The sequence below is a fragment of the Sminthopsis crassicaudata genome, chromosome 4, assembly GCF_048593235.1.
Source record: "Sminthopsis crassicaudata isolate SCR6 chromosome 4, ASM4859323v1, whole genome shotgun sequence".
NCBI lineage: Eukaryota > Metazoa > Chordata > Mammalia > Dasyuromorphia > Dasyuridae > Sminthopsis > Sminthopsis crassicaudata.
In genome coordinates, this window is record NC_133620.1 from 327,445,230 (window position 1) to 327,459,703 (window position 14,474).

General features: G+C 32.4%; 1 protein-coding gene across 2 annotated transcripts in view; it reads left to right on the top strand.

The window, feature by feature from the left end:
• Positions 1–1,108: 1,108 nt before the first annotated feature.
• MAP2K6 (mitogen-activated protein kinase kinase 6) overlaps positions 1,109–14,474 on the top strand; it is a 150,952-nt gene continuing 137,586 nt past the window's right edge. For both annotated transcript variants that reach the window (XM_074260626.1, XM_074260625.1), the window contains exon 1: positions 1,109–1,382. In XM_074260626.1, the coding sequence (XP_074116727.1) occupies positions 1,367–1,382 (16 nt within the window). In that variant the 5' untranslated portion in view covers positions 1,109–1,366. The remainder of the gene's footprint in view (positions 1,383–14,474) is intronic.

Consider the following 14,474-nt stretch of genomic DNA (forward strand, 5'->3'; position numbering starts at 1 on the left):
AGAAGGTGCATCTCTAACTTTAATATCAAGTCTATAATATCAGGTTTATACAACATCCACAGAGGAGTGTCAAAAATCAACTAGCAGAGTTCTTAACTTGGGATTCACAGATCTCATAGAGGTTCTGTGACCTTGAATGGGGATTAGGAGAGAAATAACATCATTATTTCCACTTTATCTAATTGAAATTTAGCATCTCTTTTATTATTTAAAGAAAATAACTGTAGCTTCAAGGCCCATTACACCAAAAAGGTTAAGAATGAATGAGCTAATTCTAGTCTCACCACCTTTTTTGCAGATTAGGAAACTGAGGTCAAATGACTTGCCTAAAATTTAAAAATACTATTTAAGAAGTAGGTGTGGGATTTGAACTCATAACCTTTGGCTTAAGGTCCAAAATTTTGTTTACTGACCCCATTGTCTCCCACTTGAATCTGGGACTGTTTCTACTACAAGGTCTGCTGCTCAGCAGAAACGCTCAAATTTTGACATATAGTTGTAACTTCTACAAACTTTCCGTCTAATCTTACAGTAAAGTTGCTACATGACTCTCAGGTGTTCAAACTTCAGTTCCTTGATAATAGCCTACTTGGTGAGATGGACCGACTTTATATTAAAGTGGCTTGGTAACCACCTCCTTGCTTCCATTTCGCAACATCAACCTTAATTTCGTTTTTCCTCAGATATAAAACAATTTTTCCATCTGAAAAAGAAAGAACTTATATGCAAGGTGAAAAATAAAGATAGTAATTGCTCAACAGATGCTTGCTCCAGGACTCTTACTGGCACTTGAATACTCAAACTGACTTTCTACAAAGAGCAAAGTGTCACTACCTCCTGCTTGCCCTTCGGGTGTCGTTGTTGCAAGCTTTTATGTTTCTTTAGTTATGGCTCACTCTGTCCATCTGCTACAGATTGGCTTGATTGCCTATGTGAGGTTTTTGTAACTACACAAAGAACCTGGTGATTTCAGATACCCAGGTTCCTTAAAAGCGCGCTCCATTAACTTCCTCTTGGAACTACATTACCCACCTACCCCTGCGTTCTTTGCAGGAAGGACGTCTGCGCACTAAGACACTCAGTTCCAAGTTTGGAGCTTTTAGCTGCCAGCCCTGGCCCATCATGTAGCTGCAGCACAGCCTTCCCTACCATTGCAATTGGAAAAAATCACTTTCCAATCTGTTTTGCAAGGTGTGCATTTCCACTTTGATTTCCTGAAAGATCATCTGCTGCATCGATCAAGAAAAACTTCACTTGCATGAAGACTGCGCGACTGCAGCTTGAATCTTTATTGCAAAACTAGCTACAGAAGAGAGGCAAGGCAAAGTCTTTTGTGCTCCCCTCCCCCATCAAAGGAAAGGGGAAAATGTCTCAGCCAAAAGGTAAGAGCCTATTTGCATTGCTTGCAAAAATGCAAAAAGTCCTGCATGCATTTGCAAATGCATGGATGCATTTTTTGCCAAGCAATTGCATTTTAAAGTTTGAGGCTTTCCGAAGCTCTGTTGTATTTCCTGTTTAGTATGTGTCTTTTTTTTTTTTTTTTTTTTTTTTTTTTTTTTTTTGCAGACACAGAGAGTTCCTGTAAGGCAGGGCTTGCAGTTCAGCTGTGCGTTGATGTTATTTGCATTCTTCTGCTAGGATTACTGAGCTCTTTTTGCCTTTTGCATAGTCAGGACAGATAAAGCAGGTTGGAAGTGTCTAAATATGCAGTGCTTTTCTCTTTGGAAAATTCTGTAGAATGCATTCACATTGTGAATTGATTCAAGTACTAGAGGATTGTAAACTTTTAGAGTCTGTTTCTCAAATGAAAGGAATAAGGAGTTAAATTACTAGGAACTGAGTATATACCTATGTTTCCTTGGGAAAGAATTTTTCTGGCATCAATGCTTAGCTAATTTGCCATTGATTTCCTGCTGAATGTTAAGGCAACTTTTGATTTTTGAAAGTAGGATTTTTGGATAACATCATGTTACAAAAGTATGCAAGAATTTCTGATTTTTTCAGATTTTGCACTTTAGCAGGGGACTTTATTGGTTGAGTAGAGCCTTTAGAAGTTAAGCCCTGAAAAGATAAAGCCTGAGAAGTCTGACCATTTGAGGTAAGTTTTTATCTCAGAGTAGAAAGTTGAGGGGGAAAAGCAGTACTTTGAGGATGTTGCAAGAGTGGGGAGCTATACTATTTCATTAATAACCAAAATGAGATCTTTTAAGCACATGAAAATGGAATAGACATATTTAGCCTTTAGATATGTTATTAGATGCAGAAGTTCAGAGTTTGTGCATTTAATACTTAGGGTTTTTTATTTCATACAGCTGTTGCACTTGTATTTTTGAGCCTTTAAATGGCATCTGGGGGGTATTAGAACAAATATCTGGCACAGCATCAGAAGACCAAGGAGATACTTATAAGTTGCCCTAAGGTTTTGAGTCTTTTTTTCAAACAAATATTACTGAACCACACAGAGAGCACATGCCTTACAACAAGGTAAGGAATAAGGAAGCGATAAGTTAAGCATCCTGGCACCCTTACTGTCAGTGACTTATGGGTACAGAATAAGTATTATTTGATGATAACAAAGAAAAATCAAGAATTTGGTGATCTCTTTCCTTAGGCTTAATATAGCGAAAGGTTACAAAATTGTTATAGAACAATCACATTTTTAACTTTTAAGTATCTAAAGGCATGCATTTAGAAGTAAGAGTTGTAAGACTGAAAATTCTTTATAAGGACTAGGAGAGAGAAAAAAAATCATGAAAAAATGTTCCATCTAGAACTTAAGTAGTTATAGGATTAAATTTATTTTTGTACAGTGGAAAGTACACTGAACTCAAAGGACCTGAGTTTGAACTCTAGTTCTGCCACCTGTGTGAATTTAGGTAAATTAGTTAACCTGAGTCTATTTTTTTGTTTTGTTTTGTTTTGTTTTGTTTTGTTTTGTTTTTATTAAAGAAAGAATTGGATTAAATGACTTCTGAGATCTTTTCTAGTTCCAACTCTATGATCCAGTGAACAAGGACCAGGGCATTAAAAAATATAGGGAATTAGATTTTGTTCAAACCAGCAGGACACTTCTTAAGAATTTGAGTTATCTAAAAATGGAATAGGTTTAAGTTAGGTAGTGAGATTTTGATCTCTGTGAATGTTCAAGTCTAGGAAAGATGGCTGCTTAATTGAGCAGTGTCATCTGGCTCCATATCTAAAATACTCATCCCATTGTCATGATGGAGAAGGGAATTTTGGACCAAATGACCTCTAAGATCACCTTTCTTATATAAAAAAAAGTTTGATTATGAACTAGAAAATCATCAATAAATACTAACATTTCCAAATACAAAGAAAGCAAAAAAAAAAAAAAAAAAAAAAAGGGAATTATATGTGAAATTGGAAGTGAAACCATTACTTGTAAATTATTTCTTTTAAAATATTATCTTAAACTCAACAATGTGGTACTACCAAACATTGCTCTGCTTGTTTGTATCCCCATCCAAACTTCCTTCAACTTTCTTTGGTACCTTCCTTATATTTCTAACTGATGCCCCTCCCTTCTTGCTTTTATAAGAAATACTTACCCCAAATCACTTTTGTTGTTGGTGGTTTTGTAATAGTGATGCCTGAAAATAAATGTTTCATTCTGCATCTGTTACATGATCTTTCAGACTAGAACTGAGGGTCATGCCTCATCATTAGTCTTTGCTGTTGTGCAGGTTTATTATATCAACTACCAATTCTTAAGTCTTTCCAAGTTCTTTTCCTTTATAATGTTGTAGAGTGTCATATAAATTGCCCTCCCAGGTACACTCATTTCACTCTGCATCAGTTCATAAAGTCTTCCAAGGTTTTTCTGAAATCTCAGATTTTTATAATTTCTTAAGGTGCAATGATATATTTACTAAACTTTGTTTAACTGTTCCCCAGGTTATTGACACTCACTTTGTTTACAGTGCTTTGCAACAACAAAAACATGCTGCTGTAAATAATTTTATAGATTATGAGTCATTTCTTTTTTTCATTTTTTTGGAGTACATACCTAGTAGTAGTATTACTGATCAAAGAGTATGCATTGTTTAGTGACTAATGGAGTTCTAAGTCCAAATTGCTTTAGAGAAGTTCTTAACTTAGTTTCCATAGATCCCTGAGAAATTCATGAATAAATTTTGGAGGTTCCATGAATTTGGATGGAAGAAAAAATTCCACCTTTATTTCTACAACTTCTAACTAAAATATGGCACTTCTTTCATTATGAATGAAAATAACAAATCATAGTAGTATTAGGTTTCACCAGACTGCCAAAGTGGCCTATGGCACACAAAAAAAGTTAATAATACTTTCTTTAAAGAATGGTTCATAGCTTCATAGCTCTACTGACAATATATGTGCCTGTTATAAATATGTGACAATATATATATGTGCATGTCACTTTTACCAATTTGATGCTGGTGAATTGGAAAGTCAGAATCATTTTAATTTTCATTTTAAAAATTTGGTTATTGATGTCTTGCCTTTCTTATATTGAGAACTGCCTGTTCATTCTTTGATCATTTATTTCTTCAGAGAAGGTTCATTTTCATATATTTTCATTTATTTATAATTTTCTGGATATTGAACATTTATTAGAGAAATTTGCTGCAAAGTTTTCTTCTAGTTCATTGATTCCCTCCTAATTCTAATTGCATATGTTATTGCATAGTGTATATGTTAAACAATTGTGATTCCACAAAATTGAAAATTTTAATCTTCTCTCTCTTGCTTCTTGGATAAGAATTTCCCCTCCTATCCATAGCTTTGAAGTTTCTTTCCTCTAATTTGTTTATAATATGACCTAGATATAAAAGGTCATATGACCATTTGGAGCTTATTATAATATATGGTATAAGATGTTGATCTATACTTAATCTCTCCCACACTGCTTTCCAATTTTCCCATTAGTTTTTGTCAAATAATGAGCTTCTACCTCAGTAGTTTGTGTCTTTGGGCTTACTGAATACTGTGATAACTATGTTAAATTGCTTCTGCATTTTAGATCTAATTTGTTCAATTTATCAACTATTCTATTTTTTAACCTGTTTCCAAATCTTGAGAGTTACTGATATGTATAGTGTAAGATTTGGTACAATTAGACTCTCTTTCTTCTCAAATTTTATTCATTATTTTCCTTCAGGTACTTGGTCTTTTGTTCCTCCAGATGGATTTTGTCATATTTTGGATAATTCTACAAAGTATTCCTTTGTATTGAATAACACATCATTAATAAATTAATTATTTGAGGCAATCTTCCAGAGTTTTGTTATATATATATATGTATATATATATATATATTATATTAACACATTCATGAGCAACTAATTCCTTTCTAATTATTTCTTTTACTTTATTCCTTTAAAGAGTATTTTTTAGTTGTATTTATTATTTCTGTCTATCTCTTGGATAAGGAGCATGGGCCAGTGAATATGTCACTGGACATTGAATTAAGAGGACCAAGGTTCAAATTCTAAGTCAGATACTTTCTAATGGTGTGATTCTTAGCCAAGCCACTTAACTTTTCTCTGAATCAGTTTTCTCTTCTGTAAAATGTGGAGATTAGATTTGATAGTCTCCAAAGTCCTTTTCAGTTCTCCATGGGATAAATTCTCAGAAATATTATGTAGTGATTTTGAAGGGGATTTCTTTTTCAATCTTTCCAACAAGTTTTTTTTTTTTTTTTTTTTTTTGGCAGTATATGACACAGTGGGTAAGTGCACCCAGAGGCAAAAAGACTAGTTTAAATCTAACCTTAGACCCTTACTAGTTATGTAACTCTGGGTTAGTCATTTAATCTCTGTATGCCTCGAGTTTTTCATATATAAAAATAGGAATAATAATAGCACCCACTTCCCAGGGGGTTTGTGAAGATAAAATGAGAATGTTTTGTAAAGCACTTTGCAAACTTTAAAACACAGTATAAATATTATTATTATTATTATTATGGTGGTTATTGTATGGATTTTTTTGTCTTGTTGCTTTTCTATAATTATTATTTGTATTGAAATGTGATAATTTGTTTCTTCTCTGCCTATGGTTTAATTTTTTTTGGATTAAGTGATTCAATTTTTATTTAAGTTTGAATCCTTACTCAAAGGCCATGTATCAATTATACTTTTGCATTATGATCAGAAAACACAGGTTTAATATTTTTGCTTTTCTTTACTTGTTAGGAACTTTTTTGTATTCTAATTTTTTTCTTGTATTACGGTTATACTTACCATTCTAAAACTATTAATAATAATAATTAATACAATAAATTATCTTGTTTTACTTTTTGATCTTACTGGAAAGCTGTCTAATATTTCTCAATTATCCTTGTTCTTTGGTTAGGTATTGTTTGTCACATTAAGGAAAAATCCATTTATTCCTGTTTTCTTTCATTTTTTCATAAAAAACATGTCAAAATATGATTTTCTGCATTTATTATTCATATAATTTTTTTATTGTTTTTAATTAAATTTTTAATATTTATGGTTCTTCTAATATTGAACCAACTCTGAATTCCTTGCAGGAATCCTATCTGGTTGTCAATTGTTGTTTTTTAATATGATGTTGACACTACAGATATTTTATTTAATGTTTTTGCACTGATAGTCTTTAGAGATATAGCTTTATAATTTTCTTTCTCTGAATCATTTGTTCCTTATTTAAATATCAGAATCATTTATTTTTCTGACAGAAATTTAGTAGGATGCTGTCTTTCCCTGTTTTTGAAAATTATTTAAATTTGCAAGCAATTGTGTTCTATAGAATTGATGTAAATCCATCTGGTATTGGATTTTTGCTCTTTGGGATTTCAATTTCTTTTCCTGACACTGGGTTATTTAAATCTCCCCTTTCTTTTTCTAATGATTTGGTTATGTTTTTAAATGTTCCATTTGTTTTTCTGATGGAGTATTTTATATTTTTGTAAATATTCATCTGTTTTCATGTAAATTTTATATATATATATATATATATATTTTTTTTTTTTTTGGCATATTACTGGACAAAAAGCTTTTAAAATTTTCCTTTAGGGGCAGCTAAAGTATATAGAGTATATAGAGCACCAGCCCTGAAGTCAGGAGGACCTGAGTTCAATTTAATCTTAGAGACTTAATACTTAGCTGTGTGACCCTGAGCAAATCACTTAACCCCAATTGCCTCAGAAAAAAAAAAAAAATCCCTTATTTCCACTATGATTTGGTTTATTTCTTTAATATTTGTATATTTAATATTTAAATTTAAGTATTTAATATTAACATTTAATATCTTTTAATATTTGTTTGAGTAGTTAGTTTATTTCATTAGATTTTAAAGAAAGATTCAGCTCTTAGTTTTTTAAACCATTCCATAAGTTTTTATTTTCAATTTTATTTGTCTTGATTCTAAGAATTTCTATTTTGTCCATACTTGAGGTTAATTTGTTGCTTTTCCAGTTGCTTTTTTTTTAATTGTTAAAAAGAAAGTTATATATATATATCATTCATAATTTTGTTCTTTCTTTTGTTGATGAATGTAATTAGAGATATATAAATTTTCTTAAAGACTGTTTTGTTACATCCCAGAGGGTATGATGTCTAGTTGTTAACATTTTCGTTGATTACATTATCTGTTTTTATGATTTTTTTTTTTAGATTAAGTGATTCAATTTTCATTCAAGTTTGAATCCTTACTCAAAGGCCATGTATAATTATACTTTTCATTGCATTATGATCAGAAAACACAGGTTTAATGTTTTTGCTTTTCTTTACTTATGAACTTTTTTGTATTCTAATACATGGTCAATTTCTATAAAGTCACCATGTATACCTTAGGAATATGCATTTTTATTATTTTTCTTTTTATTTAGGTATTTCTATAAAGATGTACCCATTGCAAATACTCTTTAGTAAATATCAGCAATTTCTACACATCATTGGGAGAAACCAAGATATCTTCATGTGTGCAAAAACAGCATAAAGACATTAAAATTTCACATATTTTACATAATTAGCTAATTTAAGAGAGATTTAGTACAAGTTAAAAGTGTTTCTTCTAACACATAGAATCATCTAGCATATAAATCAACCAAAAAGATTGATCATGTATAGTAACATGGCACATGTATGTTTGAAAATAGAAATTTATATCAGCATCAAATGATAAATATTAAATACTAGTGTATATATATATATATATATGTATGTATGTGTGTGTGTGTGTGTGTGTGTGTGTGAATTTATATACACATAGATACTCACATATAATCTTACAATTTTTTTTGGTAAAAATCAAATAGTTCAAAAGTGACAATGAATGTTACAGTGAAAAATTGAACAAAAAGTAGTAGTAAATAAAACACCTTTTGCATCTACTCTATCAATGAACTGTTTGCTTATAGGAATAGTCATCTCTGATTTTTCTGGTCACTAGACTCACAGTTTTGATATTTCTGTTAATGTTTAGTCATTTCAACTCTTCATGACCCTTTTTGGGGTTTTCTTGGCAAAGATACTGGAGTGGTTTGCTATTTCCTTCTCAACTCATTTTGCAGATGAGAAAACTGAGGCAAACAGGGACTTGCCCAAGGTCATCAACCAGATTTGAACTCAGGAAGAAGAGACTTTCTGACTCCAGGCCCCAGAGCTCTATTGGCCATGCTACTCAGCTGCTTTCTATGCTTCTACAATAATCTTTTTAGTTTATGGATAGTTGATTATTAGTACTTTGTGGTCCCTAGTTCTTAATTGATGAATAGCTATGTTTTTATGGGGTCTATTCCCTAGAACTTCACATCTGCAGTGTTAGGTGAAAGAAAATGGAGTTCTTTCTGCTTTTAGTCTTCCCTCTATGCTAAAATTCTCATTCTAGGCAGTTTCTTCATGTAATGCCTGCTTTACTTCTAGCAACATATTTCTCATCAATTTTCTTAGCTGACTTAGAAACAAGCTGTTCTTCAACATTCTTGAGTTGCTTCTTCAATGTAACAGTTTCTTCTTGAGTACCTTTTAATAGTTCTTTTGTGTCAAGCAGATTGTTACATTTCTTTTAAAGGTAGGCTTTTGTTTTATGTCACTCTAATTTCAGTGAAGGTATTACATATTTAAGCATTTCTATCTGATTATCAGTTCCCTTCTCCCTCCAGTATTCTAAGAATACCAAGGTTTCTAATTCTTGAAAACAAACATGGGCTTAGTACTATTGCCCACATAATATATTTCTCAATACGGCTTCTTGGGCAGTAGGTTCTGAACCTGCTCTCAAGCTCACTTGAAATATTTCTGATTATTTAGTAGTGCTTTTATGATTATATCTTGATAGTAGTGTTTTTGTATTAAATTGTTGTTTTAATTTATAATGAGGCTATTTTAAAAATTTAACTTAGGGATCTAGGATATCCTTGATTTTTGTTCTTATCTCCATTTCTAGAAGCTTGTTCTCAGGAATTCAATTTCTTATAGCAATTTGAATTATTTTTTTCCAGTCCCCAAAAAAGTTCTGTCCTTCTGATTATAACAGAAAATACTCCTACTACTTTACTTGAATTATATTGGTAGTGATCTTATACCAGAGGCTCATGTTTGCTAGTCCTTTGACCCCTGCCTAGACTATGTGGAATGGTCTTGTCTGAAATTCTCTTATCAGGTTTTCTATAGATTCCTTTTTGTGAGTCTGAGAAACCAGAGGTTGTCTCTTGCTTAGTTCCTGTGGTTCTCTCATGGGAAGATGACCTGGATATAGTCTGAGTTGAGTTTTTCTAAGTTAAATGATACCTTGCAACTTATATGACACTCAGTTTGGTGTATTGTTTCTGGCAAATGATCAAAATTTGGTAGCCTTTGTTCATAATTAAGACCAGTGAGATATGCCTTCAGCTCTTAAGGAAATACCATACTAGCTCCTACATGAAGTCTCTGCTTCCTCAGATTTTATTATTTCTTTTTCTGTCAATCTCTATAGTTGACTGCTTATCCAAGTTACAAATGTGAAGTGTTTTTTTTTCTGTTGAATAATGAATAAATTCAGTATAATCTTGCCATAGTGTCCAATCACCACCAAATTGTTTTCTAATCTCTAATATCTGCATGAATTCTTGTCATATGAATTTATGTTTTTGTAGTTTTCAGACTCTATAATTCCCTAAACTGTACCTTTAAGACTTTTCTCAATTACTTGTTAATTCTGCAGTGTTTTGGTAATGTTTCAGGTAATCTATGTTTTTTCCAAAGAGGGACATGAGTTCTTCCTTGAGGAAAATCTTAACTTAGTTTTGTGATTCCTAGATGAAACAATATATAACATTATGATATGAATTCCTGAAGTGAGGAGGCTTAGCAGCAGTAGTTGTTTTTATAATCCGTGTGACTTTTCCTTCCCAATCAGCCCTGGTAGTCTCTAGATATCTAGTATCCCTCATTGGTTATGATGTAATTTGGTACCCATTTATCATTCCTTGGATATTTACCAAACTTTCTCACTTGATTCTAATCCTTTTGAAAGGAATGCCTTCTTCTAGCATGAACACAGATAGAAAAATGGAGTGGAGAAAACGGTTTCTTTCTCCCTTAGAGGATAAAAATGGGAACCTATATCTGGAGAGGACAGGTGGCCTGCAAAATTGATGTCAGTGTCTCCCTGATCTCTTACCACTGTGTCAAAGGCTGAGAAAAAAAAAATCTTATGTACCTTCAAAAAACTATCTTTCATTCCATTTTGGCTTTAGGGAAAACAGCAGAGATTTAACTATATGCAGTCACTAGAGATTTAACAATTTATACTGTCATCATCTGTGAGAAGTCTGGTAATTGAATTCCAACTACTTAATGAAATTCTTTTATTATCAAAAATTTTAGAAGAGTTGGTGTTCTCAGGTAACTTATGGTAAATAAACAAGGGTTTTTTCTATCTTCCAATATTGCTTAGTGAGGATTTTCTATCTCCCTGAAACCCAAATAACATCTTGCAAAAACACTCAGAATATCCTTTTCTCTTCAGTCATATGGCATTCCTTTAACTAGGAATTCTATGTATGGCTGTATCAGCATCACTAGGAACCAATACTCCAGAAGTATAATTTCCCTTGGTAATTTGTAATGATGGATGTAATACAACTGATGTTAATGCCTAAGTATTCAGACAAAAGTTAAATAAAAATAAATAGTCTGACATAAAAGAAACTCATTGGAAAACTGTCTAATTACATTCTACATATATATATATATAATTTAATTTTTCATATATTCTTCCTATATATTTTATTCATTTGATTCCTGTAAAAATTGGACATTCAGGAACAAGTATACTAGATAATCATATCAGTAAATCACAGTAAAATGTAAAAGGTACCCAGATATATCCTAGATTATTTATCATAGTATCAGGTCCCAGCCATGATGATAACTTCTTTTTAGTTGTCCTTTTCATAGTCTCTTTAAGTTTAAATAGAGCCTCACACAATAAGTATTTTGACTTAACAAAAAATATTTTTAAAAAATATTTTGGTTGGGGCAGCAACCAATTGACAATTGCCAAACCTTTTGTTCCAATTTTTCCCCTCGTTACCCCCCCCACCCACCCAGACAGCAGGTTGACATGTTAAATATGTTGAAGTGTGGCAGCTAGGTGTGGCAGCCCTGAATTCAGGAGGATCCGAGTTCAAATCTGGTCTCAGACACTTAACACTTCCTAGTTGTGTGACCCTGGACAAGTCACTTAACCCCAGCCTCAGAGAAAAAAAAATTTTTTTTGTTATGACCAATGTCATCACTAAATTAATTTCAAATCTTTAAAATGCCAGCAATTGATGCCCTTTTACTTGTTTGGAAACTTAGTATTAGTCCATTCATTGCCTCTCAAGATATTAAATAAAAGCTGTTTTCTAAAAATCTTCTTCATAAAAAAAAATTGAAAACAGCTTACCCAGAAAAGATCTCTTGGGGCAATTAGATGGCACAGTAGATAGAGCATGGGTTCTGGAGTCAGAAAGACCTTAGTTCAAATCTCAGTGACTTAATACTTCCTAGCTATGGTGACCCTGGGTAAGTCACTTAACCCCAATTATCTAAGCAAACACACACACACAACACACACACACACACACACACACACACACACACACACACACACACACACAAACCCCCCAAAACCCAGAAAGATCTCTTAATTCTTTTCTTTTTTGTGTCCCTTTCAGCATCTCTTAAACTAACATTTAAAACTATCATTTTCTATTAGTTTCTCAAGTAGATTAAAAAAAAAAAACCCAAAACATCAACATATAGTCTATATCAAACTTTATATATATGAGTTTGATCTTCCTTTTTATGATTCAGATAATGATGAATGAAGTGAGATGCTACCTTCCTCCCTCACTTTCTTGGGATGTTTGTATAATAGTGCATTTGTATAAAATGTTAAATTATTCTTTATTTTTCCTTATTTTTTCTCTATTTGTATTCCTTTTCCCCTTCCTTTTCTGTTCTTTCTCAAATATCAGCAAAACAGAATTAAATCAAGTTCAGATCCTAAGCTTATTTTATTTAATTTATTTGTGTTATCCCTTTTCCCTATATTAGGAAATAAAACTTTTACATTATTCCAAAGTTATTTTTTTAGGTTTGTCTTGACTTCTATGTTTATATTTCAAAATTTTTACTCAGTATCAGTCTTTTTATTATGAATGCTCAAAAGTCTTCTAGTTTATTGAAGTTCAGTTTTCCCATCTAGAAGATGACACTTATTTTTTCAGTTTAATTTGGTCTCAGTTAATAATGACAACAACATTATTATTATTATTCACAAAATACTTTATATAGCACCTAAATATATGCTTGGTACTGTGCTAAATGTTTTACAAATGTTATCTCATTTGAGCCATACAATAAGCTAGGAAGATAGATAGTATTATTAGCCCCATTTTACAGAGAAAGAAACCGAGGCAATAAGATTAAATGATACCATAGTCATACAACTAGTATCTGAAGTTCCATTTGTACTCAGGTTTTCCTGACTTGAGGATAATCACTGTGCTATCTAGTTGCTTCACAAACTTGTTGATTGTAAACTATTTATTATGTGCCATTTGAAATTTTGTATTCTTTTGTATTAGCTGTTGCCAAGTTTTATGTAATCTTGACAATTGCTCCTTGGTACTTGAGCTACTTTTTTTTACTACTGTTTTTTTTTTTTGGGGGGGGGGGGTTGGCATTTGCATTTCTGTTTTTGTTTTTGTTGTTTGTTTTGTTTTTTTTTTTAACTTAGAAGAACTAGATTTTGGTCATGATATTTCTGGGTGTTTCTACTTTGAGGTCCTTTTCAAGAGATAATTAGTAGCTTATTTTCACTTTCTTGAGAAATATTTATTTTGATTTTTCTGAAATATTGTGACCATTTTTTGGGGTATGATTATGGTTTTCAGGTAATCTAATGATTAAATCCTCTCCTTGATTTATTTTCCAGGGAGATTCCTTCTCCCTCCTTCTCCCCTGCCCCCAACATATTTTACTTTGTTCTAATATTCCTTGTTGTTTTATGGAGTGATAAAGTCCTATTTTATTTTAGGGGGATTGCAATATTTGGGGAAAGTTTTAATCTTATAAATCCCATTTATTTTACCTTTCAATTTTTTTCTCCAAAACCTTCATTATTTCTTCTTCCTTTTTTTTTTTTTTTTGTAATGCACCCTACTTTCCTTCTTTAAATTCCTCTTATTTGCTTATTTGCTATTATTATGTCTCAGCCCTTAATCCTTCCTCCTGTACCCTATACTTTATAGCTATTAAGGAGATTACTGTCTTATTTTTTAGTTTTTTTTCTTGGGTGCCTCTTAATCCATACTATTTCTTAATTGTATTTAGTGTTTTCTTCTTCTGTTTATTAATATTTTCAACCTCAGTTCTTGTATTTTGATTTTGTACTCAACCAGTGCCCTCTGACCCTCTGATAGTCTGGATAGGCTTTGCCTATTCCTGTTTGCTATGTAATCTGATCATATTGCTGCTGCTGATCTAAATGGTATTGGGCTCTGAACTCTGCTTTAGTTCTCTGTGTCTGTCTCAGTCTCTTGTAGGTTCTAGCCTTAGCTATTTTTTTTCCCCTCTTTCCTTCTAAGGACTTTTAATTGTGATTTGGTTCAATTATTTGCTATAGTCCTAAGAGGCCCAAATGGGTCTCAGTTGTTCTTAAGTCTCTTTCCCAGCCCTCTGTGTCTTGGTGTCTGGACATTAGGTTGCCTTTGTCCCTATCTTTGGTTTCCAGTGTTCTGAGAAGTACACAGCAGGGCCCTTTCTCCATGGTAGGTCTTTGTGGGAACTGGTTCTCAATTTGTGTTAGTCAGACTAAGACTGAGATCTGGCCTCAGGCACCTGGCAATGACTGGTATACTTGTTAAGAGCTGGGCTAGAAGCCAGCAGAGGTGATAAGGGGAGCCCCATCAGGTAAGCCAGTAAGGCTCCCACCATTAAACTTAGTTTAAAGTAATTCTCATTGGTTTCCCT